Source organism: Vigna radiata, unplaced genomic scaffold, assembly GCF_000741045.1.
Source record: "Vigna radiata var. radiata cultivar VC1973A unplaced genomic scaffold, Vradiata_ver6 scaffold_462, whole genome shotgun sequence".
NCBI lineage: Eukaryota > Viridiplantae > Streptophyta > Magnoliopsida > Fabales > Fabaceae > Vigna > Vigna radiata.
Window position 1 is genome coordinate 70,599 of NW_014543991.1, and position 20,935 is coordinate 91,533.

The window sequence follows — 20,935 nt, forward strand, 5'->3', positions numbered from 1 at the left end:
ATGGTGATGGAGATGAATTAGAAGCACTTGCACAAGGTGATGATGATGATGATGAAGAAGAAGAAGAAGAAGAAGAAGAAGAAGAAGAAGAAGAAGATGATGATGATGAAGATGACGAAGAAGAAGATGAAGATGATGATGACGATGAAGAAGAATATGATGATGATGATGAAGAAGATGAAGATGAAGATGAAAATCATGATGACGATGATTGAATGTTCGACTATTTTACATATTGTAGCAAATTGACTACCTTAACTTTTTTATGCAATAATTTGAAATTCACTTTAATTTGTAGTGATCCATCCTTAGTGTTTTCTATTGCTTCACTTTATTTGTACATATATTCAATGCAGTAATGACAGGAGAAGGTAAAGACCGTCTTGATAAAGGAAAGGGGATAGCCAAGCCTAAAAAAAGGCAACGGACCGCAAAGTATGTACTTAGGGTGCGTGATGCACTACCTACCCCTACTCCTGCAGAACACCCTCCCCCTACTCATACAGTAAACCCTCCTCCTCCTACCCCTGCAGAACACCCTCCTCCTCCTACCCCTGCAGTACCTCCTCCCCCTACTCATACAGTAAACCCTCCTTCCCCTGACCCTACTTCTATACCGTCCTCATCTTCTAGACCGCCTTCTCAGACTGCCACACCTTCTACTGATCCAGTTTCAGATGGTGATGGTGATGATGTTGAACCGCTCCTCCATGATCGACCATGGATTGAGCCATATGGAAAAGGGTAAGACTTTAATCCCTTTTTTAACTTTGATTGATGACTTAAACATTGTCTTATTTGAAATAACTTTTATTTCTTTATATGAAGGTTTATTCCATCCAGGGTTGCTTCCCAGGCCATCACACGATCAATTAAGCAACANTATTTGACTCCATGGCCTACTTGGGGAGCAATACCTATAGACGACAGAAAGCCATTCTGGGAGCGTTTTAAGGTGAACAAAACTTTAAACTAATTATCATTCATATCTTACCATGTCTTAATCAATGTTTGTTTTGTTCATCATTGNAGATGAAGGTGCAGTGGAAAGCTGAACATGAAAGTCAAATACATAGAAATTTTCAAATGAAAGCATCTCATCGGCTCTCAGAGATGTTTAAGGATGCCCAAATTGCAGGGGAGTGCCCTTATTGGATGGGCGAAATCATTTGGAACTCTTTGCTTGCATATTGGAATTCAGTAGAGTTTTGCAAGAAGAGTGCACAATCCCAAAAGAACAAAGCGTCTGAAAAGGGTGGTGCCCTACATACTGGCGGGTCAATCACAATTCACGAGCATGCCATTCGTATGGTAAACTTTCTTTACTTTTCTGTTTATTTCATATATAACTTATGTATTTTCTATTTCATGTACACTAATAAGTCCCAATTATATGACAGGCACAAGCTCTTGGACGGGCGGTNCATGTTGACGAGGTCTTTGCACAGACCCATATTCGGAAGGGCACTAATGAATTCGTTGATGAAAGATCTCGCAAGACTCATGTAAATAACAGTCCTAGTATTAGTAATCCACGTTATTATGTTATTGTATGTTGGCCCTGACATTGTTTTTAATGTTTCAACAGGAAGAATTTTCTACGAGACTTTCACAGGTTAGATCCGAACATGGGTCAGCTCCTACACCGGATGATGAGAGTAATGCAGATGATGACATCCGTAGGACACAGTGCTGGGTCGATGTTGTTGGTGGGAAGAAAAAGGGACGAGTCTACGNTGCAGGACAACTTGCTTCAAACTATACAGCATCGAGAGGAGGTACACTGAAGCACCAACCTTCTTCTTCTTCCACCCCTTCTNCTGACGAGGCCATCCAGCGCTTGACACAGCTACTAGAGCAACGTGACCAGGAAAACCGTGCATTGAAAGAATAATACACTGACTTGAGAGATGAGTTTTCAAGCTTCAAGTCCCTGGTCATGAGAGCGCTGCCTCAAACTTCAGACACTCCTTCCACTGTCCCTCCGACCCAGCCACAACCCTCCTCGTCACCCGTCGTCCCTCATCAGCCCAGATCAGTCCAGCCCACATCAGTCCAGCCCACATCAGTCCAGCCCACACCAGTCCAACCATCTACAGATGAGCAGGATGATGACGATACGTCTGAAGACTTTGTAAAATTTTAGTTTCATTTTCTTATTGATCATAGTGATGTTAGTACATTTAGATGTTAGTACATTATGATATTGGGACATTTGTTTTTGATTAGAATTGAATGATATTACTATTATGATATTATTATTATTATTAGAACATAATGAATGTCAATACTTTATGATTTTTCATCAATGAACGAAATATTTTGGGATGGACAATATATATGCAGTTTGTTTGTGGATTGAAACTGTTATGCAGGTCTGCNTATGTTGTGTACACTGTAGGTATGTGTGGTTGGATAAGAAAAACAAATACAACACATTAATTCGTGCATGATACCGAAGGCTTTACCGAGGGCCTAGAGCCTTCGGTAATTACCCAGGGCCATAAGCCTTCGGTAATTACCTAGGTTCAAAAGCCTTCGGTAATTACCCAGGGCCAAACGTCGTCGGTAATTACCGAAGGCTTTTGGCCCAGGGTAATTACCGACGGCTTCTGGCCCTGGGTAATTACCGAGGGTCAAAAGCCCTCGGTAAAAGTAGCGACGACTGATTTACCGAGGGCTTTTTGACCGTCGCCGGGCCCTCGGTAATTGGCCTTTAGCGACGGCTTGTGGCCTTTTCCGAGGGATTGTGGCCTTCGGTAATGCCCTTCGTTACTGTATGGAGTTAATTTTTTCTCTTTAGTATGTCTCCCCTCAACTCAACACTGCCTATGCTCCACACCAAAGACAACACTTCAATCTCAGTATCTTTTAATAAAGTCTCAAGTGATACGACTCTTTTTTGTTAAGGTGGGTGATAACAGTTGAATTTACCTTTATCTGTAATGCAATTTTGATACTAAATAAACTCTTTTAGACTTTGAAACTTGCTTAAACTCTTTTTTTAGTTTAGTTTGGGGAATAAGTGAATCGAGGTTATACTTAATGATTTTATCACTAAATTCCCTTAATTTTGTAGGTTATTGGTATGTTTTGGAAGAGTAGCAAAAGTATCAAGGAGTTGGAACTCAAGAGGGATAACAAAAGCACTGATGAAGAAGGTTGAAGAAGGCGCAAGGCGCCTGTTTTCCCTTTTCTGAGGCCTTGGGCCTTGGTTGTCACGCAACCATGCCTGGTTGCCCTCTTCAGGGGCCCTCAGCTCTAGGTAGCTCGCATCACCGCCTGCTTGCCCTCTAAGGGGTGCTGAGCGCCAGTTTCATACACTGCAAAACGCCTGGTTGCCCTCAAACAGGGCGCTGAGCGCTAGTCTCCTCGCAAGCTCACCTGTTTGCCCTTAGTTAAGGTGTTGAGCACTAGCAACATTGGCCCATTTGGAACTTTTGATCTTGTTGACATTTTTGATAGGGGGAGCATTTATTTTCATGCATCATGCATCATAAAAATTTATATGAACGATTGTTGTATGCATGTTTGTTGAGTGCCTATGTGATTGACTTAATCATCTGAAAATCTAATCACACGACTTTTATCGATTGTGTTGTGAATTGAGTCAATTATGTCTATGAATGTGTTTCTCAGTTTTTGACTAACACTCTGTTAAACACTAATTCGACTATGTCTTTAATGAAATAGATTATTTCTCTATTGTGGGCTTTCTAATTTTGAAAATTTAAATGGGCGTGAGTATGTATGATTTTGATTCGTACCCTTAGGAGCATCTTTTTTAATAAATTTGTGTGCATTGTGATAGTCTCAAAAATGTGAACACAAAACCCAATTTTGAGCCAAGAAGTCTCTATAAATTCTTCAGTATCTGTAGTGGCCGCTTAATCTTCCCGTACAGGAAAACACCTTGCCTCCTTGGCCAAAGAAGCAAATCCATCTAGGTGGTTCAATGGGGTTTCAAGGAGGTCATCAAACATAAATGTCTAAGCATCGCCTTCTTTCATGATGAAGGATTTATGTTCCAAGAATGGCTTGTCCACGCTGGTCTATCGAAGTTTGTCGAACTCCAAGGGAACTACTATCCGAATCTTGTGAAGGTGTTCTATGCAAACCTGAAGAAAGAGATAAATTGTCTTCTGTCTAATGTAAAGGGTATAATTATTCGCATATATGAAGCAATATGGAGATTTATTGCTGAATTTCCACCAGGGGGAAATAAATCTCATCATGGTATATCAGGTCTCAACAAAATTGATATCTACAACAACTACTTGATGAATCAATACATGATAGGAAAGTATGACTCATTAAATGTTGATCATCTAAGTAAAGAGGAAAGACTGTGTGCATATGTAATTACCTGGATTCTACTTCCAAGAGGTGAAGACCAATTAATACTAATTGCAGAAGATGTGTATCTATTGCATGCACTAAGAACTAATATTCAAATGGACTGGACTGCTGTAATTAGTGATCACATGATGAAAGTAGTCAGGCAGAAGGAATATCATCGGCCTTATGCTGTATTCATAAGTCATATTCCAAGGTTTCATGATGTGGGCATCACAAATGAAATAACCATGTGCTGCAACAAAAAGAATGTAATTGAAAAACTGTTTCTAGATCACTATGGGATGATCCTTACTTGTTTAAGATAGGAGCAGATAATCTTCTAAGGCGATGTGTGATAAGGGAAGAGGCAAAAGGAAATTTATGGCATTGTCATGATTCACCTTATAGGGGACATTTTAAGGGAGAAAGAACTGTTGCAAAGGTTTGATATCAAAATATACCCTTTATGACTTAGAATTAGCTTGAAAGCAAGTAATTTGCTTAAGTTAGAGAATAAGAGAGTCAAAGTGGATTTTATAGGTTTTATGCTTGGTTTTCTCTTGTTTTGATAGGATTTATCAGGTGTTTAATGAAGGAAATGAAAGAAGAGAAGTGTAGGATACAAAAGAAGGTGGAAGATTGAAGAAAACTAGAACTGTAGCCACCGTCGGGCGGTGTGACCTTCAATGTATTCACTGTCACGCGCTTAAGGGACACCGCTAAGGGGTGAAATGAGTACTGCACTCACCGCTAAGCGATGGACTCTTCAATGGTTTCTCTAGAGGACGCTCAAGCGGCAGTGTTGAGGGGTGGACCAAGTGTCGCACCTACCGCCGAGAGGTGTAACCCACCGCTGGGCGATGTACTTATTGGCCTGGGCTAAATTTTAGTTATTTTCCTGAGTTTGCATGAACCAGAGCAGCTATCTTTTAGCAGAAAGGACGCAGAAACACTCTCTTCACACCTTGGAAGCAGATTTTGGATGCGAAAGCTCCAATCTATCAATTCTAGGATTATCTCTTTCATATTTTCCATTCAATTAATCTAGTTTCACCATGATAATGGTGAACTAAACTCCTTTGTTGTTGGGGAACGATATAATCCTATTTGACACTCTATTGTATTGAAATTCTTATTTAATTCACATGCTTTGTTTAAGACATTATTTAAACACATAATTTGTGATTCTTTCGATATGGACACGTATAGTTAGGTCTAGACATGGAGAATTCTCTTGATAGAAATATTACCTAGACATAGGAATAGGAGGATCAATTGCCTTAAGCTTCTGTGCAAATTTAATACATGAATAATTGCTAGGGAGATTAGACATAGTAAACTAGTAATTAGGAGTAGGCTCTTTTCACCAAGACATTGGGATTAGGGTAAATTAGAGAGTGGCATAAACATTGATAAGAAAATCGAATTTAATAAGAATAGTAGATACTTGAGAGTGAATTAGGATTAAACTGTAAACCCCAACAACACCATTCATCCATATCGTTCATCTGTCAATTGATCAAAACCATTTGCTTGCATGTTTATTTTTCGTTTTTCATTTAAAACTCAAATTATTGTTTATTCAAGTCTTATAATGTCAAATCATCACACAAAAGTTTAGGCCTAAGAGTCCTTTGGGAGATGATACTCGAACTTACCGTTTGTTTATTACTTGATACGATCTGGTAAAGTTGCCAAGGTGTTAACAAGGTTCTGCAATTAGGGTTCTATTGGCCAACCTTGTTTAAAGATGCTCATAATCATGGTAGGAATTGTGACAGATGTCAAAGAACTGGAGTTATCTCAAGACGTCATGAGATGCCTTTGTAAGGCATTCTGGAGGTTAAATTCTTTGATTTTTGGGGCATTTATTTTGTTGGACCCTTTCCACCATCTTTTAATAATGAATACATATTGGTGGTAGTGGATTATGTGACCAAATGGGTGGAAGCTTTGGCATGCCCCAAGAATGATGCTAGCACAGTGATTAAATTCTTGAAAATGCAAATTTTCTCACAGTTTGGAACTCCAAGCGTACTAATCAGTGATGAGGGATCTCATTTTTGCAATTTTCAGCTTGCAAAGGTTCTCAAATATTATGGGGTAAGACATAAAGTGGCCGCACCTTATTATCCACAAACAAATGGCCAAGATAAAGTTTCTAACAGGGAGATAAAGAGAATTTTGGAGAAAACAGTTGCCTCATCAAGGATGGACTGGTCAAAGAAGTTAAATGATGCTCTCTGGGGTTATAGGACAGCTATGAAGACATCCATGGGTTTATCACCTTTTTAGTTGGTGTATGGGTTTGTCATCCTCATGAAACTCAAAATAAACGCAGGAAGTAGATATTGGAGCTTGAAGAGATGCAGTTGAATGCTTATGACTCCTCTAGGAGTTATAAAGAAAAGGTAAAATTTTATCTTGACAACAAACTTATAAAGAGGGTCTTCAATCCAGGACAACAGGTGTTATTGTTCAATTCAAGATTGGTTGTTTCCTGGAAAGTTGAAGTCAAAATGGTCAACACCTTTTGTGGTGAAGCACGTACATCCTAATGGAGCAATTGAATTGGTGGATCCTGCTGCTGGAGATCCTTAGAGAAGTTGGGTGGTGAATGGTCAAAGACTTAAGCATTACTTAGGCTCGTGACATTAAACAAGGGCTTGTTGGGAGGCAACCCAATTGTTTAAACTTGTCTTTTTGGTTTTTACTTATATTTGCTTCAGTTGAGTAGTGTAGGGTTAATGTACTTGGTCTGACATTATATCTGATGATGGTTTGATTGATATTGTTGCATGATGAGTGTTATTTAATGATGCCTAATATTGATTGATGTTAAAAGTGCATTGTATGCTGATATACAGGTGGTGGTTCACAATCTTTGTGAATAGAGGCATGATGTGAATTATGGTGTGGTATTGATTAAAGATTCTACTTTGGGGTTGTTGGAAATATTGAAAGAAAGATAAGCATTGAGCTAATGTATTGAGCAAAGCATGAAAAGATGAAAAAGATAGAAAAGATAAAATAAAAAGAAAATTTCAATACAAAGAAAAGGGAAACTTGGGAATGAGTGAGATTGGTAAAAAGAGAGTTTGTGCTTCAAAAATGAATGCTTGAATAACTCTCTTAACTCAAGGATTTTGTGATCTAGAAAAACCGATTTTCTTGTTATCTCAACCACATTATAAGCCTTGAAAAAGTCCTTGTGATGACATATGTGTATGATGATAATTGATTGTGGTAAATGAAAGGAAATTTTGTTTTATGTGCCATGTGGATAGTAGAGGGAAGGAGTGACCTCTTGAAACACTGGAGTGATTGAGTGAAACATCTTGTTTGGTGAGGAAGGATTCCATGAATCTATGATTTTATTTGTGCTTAGTTAATTGATCATTCATGAGAATAACATATGTTTGATATTATATGATTGTGTGAACGTCATGATAATCATTGAGAATGAATGCATGTGTGCATCTTAACTTAATTCTATTGATGAGCAAATTTGAGTGATTACTTGTCTTAAAAGAAAAAGAGTTTTGAATGCAATTGAACCATTGTGATGCTTGGTGGAAGACTGAGTTGCATTTTGTTTGCTTGAGAACAAGCAAAGTTCTGAGTTTGGGGTTGTCATAACGGTTCAAAAACCTTTATTTTTATACTTGAATTGGATGCAAAACACACACTTTACGACTTAGAATTAGCTTGAAATCATGCATTTTGGTTAAGTGGGAAATAGGGGAGTCAAAGGTGGTTTTCTTGGTTTTATGCTTGGTTTTCTCATGATTTGGCAAGTTTTATCAAGAATTGAATGAAGAAAGTTGAAGTAGAGGAGAGTTGGACTCAAGAGAAGGTGAAAAAGTAAACAAATGAGGAAACGTAGCCACCACTCAGCGCTAACCTAGCATTGAGCGCTAGCCTTTTGGAAGAAGTCTCTAGCCAACGCCTAAGCGTCAATTCTGAGCGCTTGTCTTTTGGGCTGGGCCAGTTTCTGCTTTGTTTTAATGAACTATAAAAAGATTTGTACGACCCTTAGAGGTCATCTTTTGGCAGAAGATACGTAGAAACACCTTCTTCACCCCTAGGAGGCAATTTTGGATGTGAGAGCTCCAATCTATCAAATCTAGGATTTATCTTTTCATTCTTTTAATTGTTTTCATCTAGTTTCACCATGTCCTTTATGAACTAAACTTCCACTGTTTGATATTATACTTTATTCATATGCTTTTATTCATTAATTGTTAGCTTTTTTCCTTCATTATCTTTACATGCTTTATATAAGACATTATTCAATAGCGCGATCTTTTGATTTTATCTATATGGACAAATGTGGGTAGATTTAGACATGAGGGAATTCTCTCAGGAGCAATATTACCTAGACATAGGAATAAGAGGACCGATTGCCTTTAAGCTTATGTGTGAATTATGTAATGCATGATCAATTGCTAGGGAGACTATTCATAGTAAATTAGTGATTAGGAGTAGGCACTTTTCACCAAGACATTGGGATTAGGGTAATTTAGAAAGTGACATTAACATTAATGAAGAAGTAGAACTTTTAGATATATGAGAGTGGATAGGATGAAATCATAAACCCCAACAACAAAACTAATTCACCATTCAGCTGTGTTATCTTTTTGGTCAATTGATCAACCTTGCATGTTTATGTTTTGTCTTACATATAAAACCCTAATTTTCGTTTTCTCAAGTCTTAAAAGATCAAGATATCATATGAACGTTTAGGCTTAAGAGTCTCTAGGGAAACGATACTTGGTCTTACAACTTATTATTGCTTGATACAATTCGGTACACTTGTCGGACCCTTAACAACACTGAGCGCAATCGATATAGGCTTATGGGCGACTTTTGATCTATTTAAGGGCTTGAATGCATTGGGGTTGATATCTTTTGATAGTAGAAGCATAGAAACACTATTTTAGAGTTGGGTGCAGGAGCTTTCCTCTTCACGTTTAGAGTTTCCATCTCACTTTCATTCCATTGTACACCTTAGTTCTCCATGGCAATGGAGAACTAAACTCATTTGTTGTTAGAGAAGATGTAACCTCTAAACTTTCATGTATTTGAATATGATCTGAATTATTTTATGCTTCTTTCATTAAATGTTAGTGATTTTCTCCTTTGCTCAATGTTTGTTATATTTTGATCACTCATAGCAAGATATTTGAATTTCTTTGTTATTGAGAAATACCAAGAAACCATGATCTAGAGAATTTCACCCAAAAGAAATATTGCCTAGGGATAGAGATAGGATGTTTGATTATCTTAAGCTTCTAATTTTAATGTAGAATTGATTGTTAGGGCTTTCAATGGATTGTTGTCTAATAATCAAATCTAGGCTTTTTACGCTGAGGGATCGGGTTCTAAGTAATTTAGAAAATGGCGTTAACAATTTAATGAAGAAGATGAATTCTTATATGCATGAAAGTAAAGATGGTGAAATCTAAACCCCAACAACATTATCATCTTATATCATCAACACCACTCATTCATTCAATTGATCAATTTTACCTTTTAGTATTATGTTTATTTTTCTTGCATTTTATTTTAATCAAAAGAATTGCTCGCTAGTTTTAATTAATTAAGGTATTACACAATTGTTTAGTGTCCTGAGTCTTTTGGGAAACGATACTTGGTCTGACCAATTATTATTACTTGATACGATGTGGTACACATGTCGAGGTCTTAACAACTTTCATGTATTTGAATATGTTTTAAATATTTTATTCTTCTTTCATTGAATGTTAGTAATTTTATCCTCTTTGTAATGCTTGCCTTATTTTGGCGATTCATGACTCGATGTTTGATTTATCTGAGTATTGGGAAATATCTTATGAATCACGATTTGGAGAATTTCACCCAAAGGGACTATTGCCTAGGGATAGGGATAGAACATTTGGTTGTCTTAAGCTTATGTTCGTAATGCTGAATTAGTTGTTAGGGATGCAAGGGATTGTGGTCTAATAATTAAGGCTAGGGTTTTTGCGCCGAGGGATCGGGTTCTAAGTAATTTAGAAAGTGACATTAACATTTTAATGAAGAAGACAAATTCTTATATGCATGAAAGTAAAGTAGGTGAAATCTAAACCCCAACAACATCTTCATCTGATCTTATTAACACCATTCATTCATTCTTGTTTTAACCCCAATTGATCAATTTTATATTCAAGTTTTATGTTTACTCTATTTGCATTTTAATTTTAATCATTGAAATTGTTCTTCAGTCTTAATTAGTTAAGGTATTACATAATTTTTTAGTAAACATGAGTCTCTTAGGACATGATATTTGATCTTACCATTTTATATTACTTGACACGATTTGGTACACTTGCCGACCATTTAACAATGGGATTGTCTTTTATCCTCACCTCTCTGTTCGTGGTCAAAGCTCATAGTGAGATTTTTCAATTTATCTTAACTTCTCCTAGCCAACCAAGATACATCCAAAATGAAGTCTACCCTACCTAATTTGAATAAATAAAATTTTTCTTTAACCACCAATCCCTCCAACTGTAAGGACAAATGTTTACAACACCCACCAGTGTTTTTTAGATGCCCATCTCCCATGCAAACCATTTACGGGGGGTTTCCTCTACCTTCAATCCCAACTCAGCCACCAACTTGGCTAAAATCAAATTATTACTTTATCAATTAAAATTAACACCTTCATTCCTTTCATCACTCCTTGTAATTTCATAGTATTAGATGGTGTCAACAACTCCATTTGATTTTGTTCCTTATCTCCCCTTTCTCTCGTTCTCGTTCTTCCTCTTCATTTCCTATAATGAGCAGTCTAATATTCTTTTTAGGTCACTTATGTCTCGGGTTGTAGGGTCCTCTACAATGGAAGCACCTTCCTTCTTCTCTTCTTTTGATATATTCTGGATAAGGTAAGTTCCTCACCCCTTGTTTCGATTGACCCTTGAATTATTGCTTCTAACTTTAGATTCCACTGTGGCCCCTCCTTTTCTAGTTGTGCTAACTTTACTAGAACTTCTTGGTTCTTTGCTAGCCCCCTTCAAAGTTTCCACTCTAAAAATCACCCTTATGCTGCCTTGATAACGAATTTGATAACCATTACTTTTGTTCGTTGTTCTCTCCCCCAATCTAACCTCTTTTGAAACATCCTCCACCTCTCTTGCTATATCAATTGCTCATAAAATATCCTTGGGATTATACGGTCTAATCTGTCTTCTTATTTTAATGTGTAATCCCGCAAAGAAATAACCCATCAATTGCTCCTCAGTGAATTCGGTTCTTGTGCCACCAACATCTCAAACTCCTAAATGTACTCCTATATTTTGCCCTTCTGCCTAACAGTTGCCTATTTTTCAAACACCAAACATCTATCCTTCTCTCTAAATCTCCTAGTAAGTGCTTCTGTCAACTACTCCTAAGTGGGATTCTTGGTTTTCTTCCTCCAAAACCTAAACCAATGACTAGCCCCCCCTTCCATACTTGGTGAAATCCAATCTAATTTTCTTTCTAGATATTACCTCTTGAAGTTCAAAGAAATTTTCCACCCTTGATATCCACCTAATTGGATCTCCTATTTCAAACGTGGGAAGTTCCACGCTTTTCAACCATCCCCACTGATTCTCCTTCCTTTCTTGCTCCTATTCTTCTTCGGTATCCTCCGTTTTCCCCAATCTATTTCCATACACAGATCCTTCGCTTCCTTCAGATCCCCTTTCCATGTTTTTCATTCTACATAGAACATCCTCCATCATATCACCGAGCCTTTGGAAATTGGCTTGGTATTTCTCCCTTATTTTCTCAATTGCTCAACTATTTTCATTCACCATTCTCTCCACTACACTCATTCGAATCTCCATGCCTCATCTTTTTTTTGAATCCGGCGTGTCAGACCAATTTGTTAGGTTTTTTGGTGACAAAGAACCTAAATGCTTATTTCAGATTAAGAATCCCGACGCCAAAATTATACCAGCAAGGTTGTAAGTGTTTTATTTGAATGAAAAACAGAAACATTCAACTACATTCAAGAGAAGAAGTTCCCTTCTACATAAGACAAAACCTATTACCCAATAAGATACTCTCTAACCCCCTCTCCTTACACACTCCCCCCTTAAGATAAAACCACCCTTAGATAGTTATAACGGCTTAACTGGTGTTATAACTATCTAATTCAGACTAATTCAGTCTAATTCTGTCCCTCTTAACTACTTAACCCCCTTCCCATCTTACTAGTAACTTTTACATTTACTTTCTAGGTCTTTTCCTAACATAGATCTTGAGAGTTCTATCATCTACATTCACGTTTTTTGAACTAGGAGATAGGTCAAATAAAAGCTGAAGAAATCTATGGAAGACTCACATTGCACCACCTGATGCAGGGCCAATAGCTTTAAATAGAGACATGCCCGTCATTGCAATGCCATTAGCAGCTCCTCTTTGGTGTTGTTCCTGTTTTCCAAATTAACATGTTAAACATGTCACAATTCCATCACTAACTAGTCTCAATGAATGTATAGATTCAAAATTCAACAATAAGTACTGAAAAGTTTACCACTACTCGATTTTGTTGAACAAACAAACCAGTCACAATGGTGATCTAAATCCCATAAAAAGAGTACAATCAGTCCAATATGTAACTTACAGAAAATTTTCTGATCAAAATAACTAATCTCCCAAGGTTTAGTATGTATAATTCAACTCTACAACCAAAAATCTCTAATAAACAATTGAACAAATGAAGTGGTGCACTTACAGACAGAATACTCTTCAGACTTGAAGCAATACTCAACCCTATGAATAGTGCTAAGCCTGAGAACAATCCAATGAAGGGGTAGCTTTGCAAAAGAGGTATGGTTAACAAAGCTGAAATGCGGGTACTACCAATAGCTCCACTTGCTCTTTGCACAGAAGGGTATAAGGCAAGTTGGTAAATTATAAGTGCAAGACCTGAACATTACAAAAATCAGTAAGATACAAAATATCTCTATTAGGTAGTAGAAATACAAAAATACTAAATGTTCAAATTTCTACATCTTTGTCACCGTCAAACCCAAAGTACAATTTTTTTATCAGAAGTATACAACTAGAGGAATAAAATTAATGTGGTACTATCATTAGTGCAAATATCACATTAAACTAGATATAGGCTACAATGTTTTTCGTAGCCTATAAAAGCACGGTAACATCTTTGCAATTTCTGAGAAGATATTGGTTACGGATTTTTTATAGAACTGTAGTCTATTATGTACTATAGGCTACGAATTTAATCTATAACCTATAACCTATTACGTCTTCATATACTACTGTTCTTTAACCGTAGTTTAATATAGAAAATATATATCTTTACTGCACTAGTATGTATTTATTATGTCAGTACTGAACCAAAGAGTGCAGAATTGCCAATTGTCAGGAAGGAAATCTGTTACCTGATACTGTAAGAATGTTACCAACATCATTAGTTGTAAAGTTCAAACCCCCCAGCCTTGGAGGACTCACTGCCCATAAGGAGAAAATCTAAAGAAAGTGATGGATGCATGTTCTTCAGTTAAAAACAAGTGGATAAAAAGCAGGATCAAAACAACATATATAAAAGAAGAAGCATCTGGATGCATTTTCACCATATTAAGTATCATACCTCTTGATAAGCAATGTCATGAAGTGAGAAGACACAATAAGCAATGACAGATGACATTAAGGGCCAATTCAGGAAAAGGTTTTCATTCTTTTTTGTTATCTTTTCATTGTCTGTGCCATCACTTCCATTTTCTAAAGCTTCAGCATACTCTGTGGATTCATTGCTAGAATTGTGGTTGTGAAGTGTTTCCTGAACGTATTTCAAACAATTATTTTAATGTTGTAGGTCAACTAGACAGTATAAAGCGTGGAGAAGGAGCACATCTGAGCTAAGAAAATCATACTAAAGTGATTTTTCATTGTAAAATGTCATCATCAAAATTTTAAAAGTACATCCACAAAAGATAAAGGAGATAAAAGAAAATGGCATTCAATGAACAGAATTGTCAGAGTAAGATACATACTGGAATCCAGATGCAGCCAATTGCTACTACAAATGCAAATGCTGATGTTATGAGGTTGGGTAAGAAGTATGGAAACCTGCAGAACGATATATGTTTGGTAAATGAAATTCAGCATATTATTAAGATTTTATTTGGATAAATTTCTTCATGAGTACTTACAGAAAGATAAAATAAGAAAGAAAAAATAATAAGTTACTTCAGAAGCAAGAATCAGATTATCCTTAATCTAATTTACAAAAAGTTTTCTTGTACTATAGCTTCTCTAAAAGATGATTCAAGCATAAACTAATTTTAGCTTAAGGACAAGTTTATTTCTTTTTTCCTTATTTTTTCTTTATTTGTAAGTATTCATGAAGAAGTTTACCCAAATAGGTCCAAATGATAAAGTAATGGAAGGACAAAATCTAAAGGGAAAGTGAATATGAAAGTCCACTTACTTATCCCAAAAGGAATCCTTTGGAAAAATATTTGGATACTTCTCTACTGGCTACAATTAAATACAGAATTTCAGCAGTTAACCTTCTCAGAAAGCCAAAAAGACTTTCAATTCAAAACATTTCATCTTTTACAGATTCAAGGCTTTATGAAAGGTTCATCTTATAAACTAGATGATTAAGAATATGAATAGTACCTGAGCCAAATAGCCTCCCAGTGATGGACCAATTATTAAACCTATGCCCCAAGCTGCGCTTACCTAAAAGCAAATAATCACAGCATGACTTGTTGGTGAGGAAACGCAGCTCGAAGAATTAACATTGTAAAAGAGTTGGTGATGCTTACCGTTGACAGTCCTAGAGCTTGATGTTCTTCTCTAAAAATTTCAGCGGCATAGGCCTGTTAAATAAAGAAGTTATGCAGGAAGATGTAGAAATTGAAGTTTGAAAGAGATTGAAGAAGTTATATCCAAATGCACATGCACGTGAAAGTTAAAGATATGATACCCTCACTGGTCCTAGATAACCATTGAAACTTCCCAGAAGAAATCTCGTGATAATAGCCATCCAAAAACTTGTGCTAAGGCCAAATAGTGTGTTGAAAACGACACTGAAATAAGGTAAGCATTGATAATTATGCGAATCTTCAAAGGATAACTTAAAACAAAGTATGCAGTTCATTGGCATATGTACTTACACTGAAGTAACCCCTATAAGTATAGCAGGTTTTCGACCAAAGCGATCTGCTATGATTCCCCACAGAAAAGATGTCAAACATCTGCCAAGCATGAATACAGAACCTACCACATTTTTATCATGCAGACATCAATAATAAATAACTTACAAGAATTGTTGATGCCATAAAAAACTGGACATAACAAAATTTAGTCTTACCCACATAACCAGCATAAGAACTAATATCAGCTTCTGTTTTCGCTATATTAAAATCCCTTACCTGAAAATCATAATGTTGCATCATTGAGGATGTATTTTATGTTTAGCAACACAAAGTTAAATATTGATCAAAGATTTGATTTCTTGAGTATTTCATGATAAATGACAAAGCAGATGGAAAAACAATAATATGCAACAAAAACATGAATTTGGCACATCTAACAGGTACAATTATCAGTCTTACAAACATTCTATGGTTGACAGGGAACAGGAAGGAATGGTACTAGATATACTGAAGAAATCTTCTTGGGTAATGACTCAGAATGGTTTTTAAATTATAGATTGAAGGGAGTGTACACGTGTCTTCGTTTTCTAATTTTGATAATACAACCTAAATAAAAATTGAAATTGAACTTCAAGCACTCAAAATAAATAATTATGCATTGAGACAACTTCCAACAATGTGACCAAATCAGAGTGTACGTAGTAAGATGGTTACAGTACTCATTTTGATGGTTAAACTCACCATGAAATAGAGGAATGGAAAGAGAGATGATATTGGCAATGCTGAACAAGACAAAATAAAATGGCATCAGATTGGATAAAAGTAGTTTAAACAGATTGAGAATGAAAAGAAAAATGACAACAGGTAGAACACAATCAAACAATGATTTTCCATTGAAAGTATAAAATTGAAAATACCTTCAGACAACTTTGTATTTAACTTCAATTCTCCCCTACTACTATGGGATTTGGAGGCCCTACTTCTTGAGCTACTAAAGGTATACAATTTCAGACCATTACAAGGATGAACAGAAGTTAGGAATGTTCAAACTGAATAAAACTAGTACTATTGTTTTAGCTTAAAAAGCTTAACTGTAAAAGGTAAATTTGAAATTCACAAGGTAACATGTGAATTTGGTATTCAACTTCAGTCAAGTCAGACACCAACTTTGTTGCCAACCCCAACTGCCCTCCAAGAAATACATAAAAGTAGACAATTGCATCTGATTACATTTCTTAAATGTTTAGTTTCACCTACAAAGCATAGAATGCTGGTAAAATTATATATAAGTTATCATTGCAGATGGTTGCTTCTTCTTCAACTTGAGAAAATAATTTTTCAAAACAGAACCAAACATACTGTTCTTCTTTAAACCAAGTGACATTTAAGGTCTAAGAAGCTTCTACAAGCTTACACGGAAAGCAAATTTTGACTTACAAGAACTCTGTTCATTATCTCTCTTTGCTATTGTCATCTAGAAGTGATAATTGTTTTTCCAACAGGAATTATGAAGTTGCACTTCAGGAATCAACAGAACCAGACTTTCCAACAACCCAAAAGTTTGAACAAGAAAAAACCAGAACAATACTCATCCAGAAGTTAAAAGACTAAGAGTAGTGTGAATTGCTTATACCAGCACTCAACGCCACCATCCACATGATAAAAAGCTTTGTAAATGGCACACCCTGTCCCTCACTCAACTCTTTGGCTTTCTCGACTTTGCAACCGGGGCAGTTCTCATAGTACTTCTTCCTCTCCAACAATGGCTTTTTACCTTTCTCCTCTTCCATGTTTATGAGATGACCCTCCTTCCTACTACTTCGCATGCACCATCCAAACCCAAAAAGTTGATGAATTTAATGAAAAGGGTTATGAGGGTGTCTTGTTTTCAAACACAAAAGGGAAACAACAGTAAAATATTCGAGGAAACAAACTTCCACACAGAACCACATAAAAACTCTACTAATTGTGGTCCTTTCTAGCTTTTGAGAAACAAAAGATGAACTTAGTGCAAAGACTGATGTGTCTCTCTCGGTTATATGATGAAGGTACATGACAAACACATATAACAGTAGTAACGTGAAACCGAGAAGAGTGCATCATTGCACACATCACAAAGTGAAAATTTCCCCCACAGCAAAACCTTGAAGATAAAATGACACTGTTGTTTTTTCGATTTTGAAAATGACACTGTTGTATTGTTCTAAAATAGAAAACAGATTTTCAGAGCGACAAAATATTTTGTATTTATTTGATACAATTTTTTTTAAATATAAAAATTTAATTTTTATATAATATTTACTTTTATAATGTTTTAAATGAGTATAGATAAGTGTCCTCCTTTAACTTTATCATGTTTTTAGAGATACCTTTCTAAGAGTAAGTATGATTGATGATTGGATTAGTAATGATTGGATATATTGGAAAAACGCGACAACACAATTTTAAGAAGTAGAAAAAGAGTTTGGAGAACATGAAATAAAATTCAAACATTTTTTAAGAAAATATTATTTGTTTAAAATGTATTGGAAATAGAATTTTGATTTAAATATTTTTAAAAAATTAATATATACATACACACACACATATATATATATATATATATATATATATATATATATATATATATATATATATATAAAAGTTTAACTCAATTTGCATTCTGAACCATGTTGACAGTGAATCAATTTTGTAAAGTAAAACTTCCTGCATATAAATTGGATTAATTTCATTCTAATAAATTTAAATTATTTCTAAAATATTTTATTTTATTTTTTAAAAACTGTTATCATTCAGAAAGTTATACATATATTTTAAAATGGATTAATTTATTTACTTGATAATTAAACTAGTTAAAAATTTAAGGACGTCATGCATATATTAGTTATTTTCTATATATCATTATTGATTTCTCTAATTTTCTAATAAATTTTCTTGAACTTGTTCTTATCTTGTTTATTTAATTTTGTTTTTACCTTCTATTATTTGATTATTTTGTCCTTTATTATTTCCAAAATGAGTTGAATCGATAACCATGCTAAAAGACGTGTTTCTTTTGTATTTCTTCACATCTTTCTAGTGGACTTAAATTTGACTTTCTTCCTCAAGAGTTTTTCTATTTTTTTTTTCGTGGTTTAATAAACTTTGAAATTTCACACATTAATGCAACTTGCCAAAACAAATTCTGACACAATGTACTAGAAAATGTGAAAAAGACCCTACATTAAAAAAAAAAAGTGTGTACTTTTCATACATTTTCTTTTACATTATGTATGTCATTTTCTATTACTAACATTATTTGTTTGGATACAAAGCAGAAAATTCATGCTCTAAAATAAATGTGCATGTTTCAAAAAGCACAAAAGTCCATATTAAATTAATGTAGTGAATTGAATTATAATATTTTATAGTGAAATTTATCCTGTGAATAGCATGTGCAATTATTTTCGTAATGTCCAAAGAAGTAAGAACACTTTTCTTCTTATCTGATTTAACACGTGATGAACTAAATTTGTATTAATAAAATTATTATAATAATTAAATAATATAAAATATAATATGTTAAAGTGTAAAACAAAACATAAATATCTAGTTTTATAACATTAAAAATTCGTTTAAGAAAAAGTAATTTTTTTATCACACATAAATTAAAATTACAATATTTCCTAATAATAATAAATTATACTTAGAATACGAAAATAAAAAATACTTTAGATTGATTTTTAATTTTTACAAAATTTAAAATAGCATATTATTAAATATTTTTAATTAAATTAATTTTTATTACATGTACTTTTTTTTATTCCGTGATTATTATCGATTTTAGCACAGATTTGTTCCCATGTTTTATAGAATTTTATTTATAATTTTTTTTTTCTAAAAGTTCAAATTCTAACTTAATTGGTAACAAATTAATCTTGAATTTAACAACTTATTAAATTGAGAAAAAACATTTTCTAACCATGAATTAAGTCCTTTCAAAATTATGTCTCTCTTTAAGAAATTAATTTGAATTAATAACTAATTAATCTTGAATTGATACTTAACAACTTGAGAAAAAAAATTGCACCATGAATTAAGCCCTTTCAAAATTAAGTATCTCTTTAAGAAATTAAATTCAAATATACAACTATGGTGGCACGTAATATATTTTTATTGGTGAAAAATAAATATATTAGACTAGTTCTAGAAAGTATATTTGATCAATTTTGCAATTGATCTAATACTTTTGACTAAAAAAACACTGTACATAGAGTGCATATTTGATAAATTTTACAATTGATCTAATATTTTTATGTCATAAATAAAAAAAAATACACTATACATAAATAGTTATTCAAGATTTTTCAGGAAAAAAATCTTAAAATTCTAACAACCAAACAAAAATCGTAATTAAAAAGCAATCAATTGTTCAAGTGAAAAAAAATGTGTGAAAATGACCACATTCAAGAAAACGGTGGAAAATAAATTGTGAAAAATAAATTGTGAAACAGAATCCTACCTTAATAAAACTATTCAATCAAAACCAAGATTGTTAAAGCTGAAGAGCCTATAGAGGAAGATTGATAAATTACAATTGAAGTATAAAAGAGAGAACAAAACCCAATTGATAGATAGATGTGATGGTGATGATGATTTGGATTGGCTCAAAAACAAAAAAAAAAAAAACAAGTTTGTTGAAACTAAGTTTGGTGGTAAGACTTGGTTAGGTCGTGCATGGGGACAAGATTTGGGAAACTTTCAAAGTGTTTGTTTTTGAGGTTTGACGGTTGGAATGCACATCTTATATGACCAAATGGCTACGGTAAAAATCTTGGTGCAAAACAGTTTTCATTTTGGTGAGATTTCAAGCTAGCCAAGTTTGGTGGTGAGACTTGGCTAGGTCGATGCATGGGGCCAAGATTTGGGAAATTTTCAAAGTGTTGGTTTTTGAGGATTGATGGTTGGAATGCATTCTTTATATGACCAAATGGCTAGTGTAAAAATCTTGGTGCAAGAAAGTTTTCATTTTGGTGGGTTTTCAAGGTAGCCAAGTTTGGTGGTGAGACTTGGCTAGGTCGGGCGACGCATGGGGCCAAGATTTGGGAAATTTTCAAAGTGTTGGTTTTTCAGGTTTGATGGTTGGAATGCACTCTTTATATGACCAAATGGCTACGGTAAAAATCTTGGTGAATCAAATTTTTCATTTTAGTGGGTTTTCAAGCCAGCCAAGTGTTGTGGTGAGACTTGGCTAGGTCGGTGCATGGGGCCAAGATTTGGGAAATTTTCAAAGTGTTGGTTTTTGAGGTTTGATGGTTGGAATGCACTCTTTATATGACCAAATGCATATGGGAAAAATCTTGGTACAACAAATTTTTCATTTTGGTGGGTTTTCAAGCTAGACAAGTTTGGTGGTGAGACTTGGCTAGGTCGGTGCATGGGGCCAAGATTTGGGAAATTTTCAAAGTGTT

At 34.7% G+C, this 20,935-nt stretch overlaps 1 protein-coding gene across 2 annotated transcripts in view; it reads right to left on the reverse strand.

Annotated features, from left to right (window-relative positions):
• The window catches only part of LOC106755224 (protein ZINC INDUCED FACILITATOR-LIKE 1), a 48,617-nt gene extending 30,993 nt beyond the window's left edge, over positions 1 to 17,624 (reverse strand). The window contains exons 1-14 of one of the 2 annotated variants that reach the window (XM_014637337.2): positions 17,119 to 17,622; positions 16,227 to 16,267; positions 15,701 to 15,761; positions 15,504 to 15,606; positions 15,314 to 15,416; positions 15,153 to 15,206; positions 15,004 to 15,066; positions 14,810 to 14,859; positions 14,373 to 14,448; positions 13,970 to 14,158; positions 13,761 to 13,848; positions 13,088 to 13,281; positions 12,887 to 12,931; positions 12,695 to 12,783 (exon numbers count right to left, since the gene is read on the reverse strand). In XM_014637337.2, the coding sequence (XP_014492823.1) occupies positions 12,695 to 12,783; positions 12,887 to 12,931; positions 13,088 to 13,281; positions 13,761 to 13,848; positions 13,970 to 14,158; positions 14,373 to 14,448; positions 14,810 to 14,859; positions 15,004 to 15,066; positions 15,153 to 15,206; positions 15,314 to 15,416; positions 15,504 to 15,606; positions 15,701 to 15,761; positions 16,227 to 16,267; positions 17,119 to 17,311 (1,349 nt within the window). In that variant the 5' untranslated portion in view covers positions 17,312 to 17,622. Of the gene's footprint in view, positions 1 to 12,694; positions 12,784 to 12,886; positions 12,932 to 13,087; positions 13,282 to 13,760; positions 13,849 to 13,969; positions 14,159 to 14,372; positions 14,449 to 14,809; positions 14,860 to 15,003; positions 15,067 to 15,152; positions 15,207 to 15,313; positions 15,417 to 15,503; positions 15,607 to 15,700; positions 15,762 to 16,226; positions 16,268 to 17,118 lie in introns of both variants that reach the window. The other variant, XM_022778191.1, reaches the window with a different exon arrangement.
• Positions 17,625 to 20,935: the final 3,311 nt, after the last annotated feature.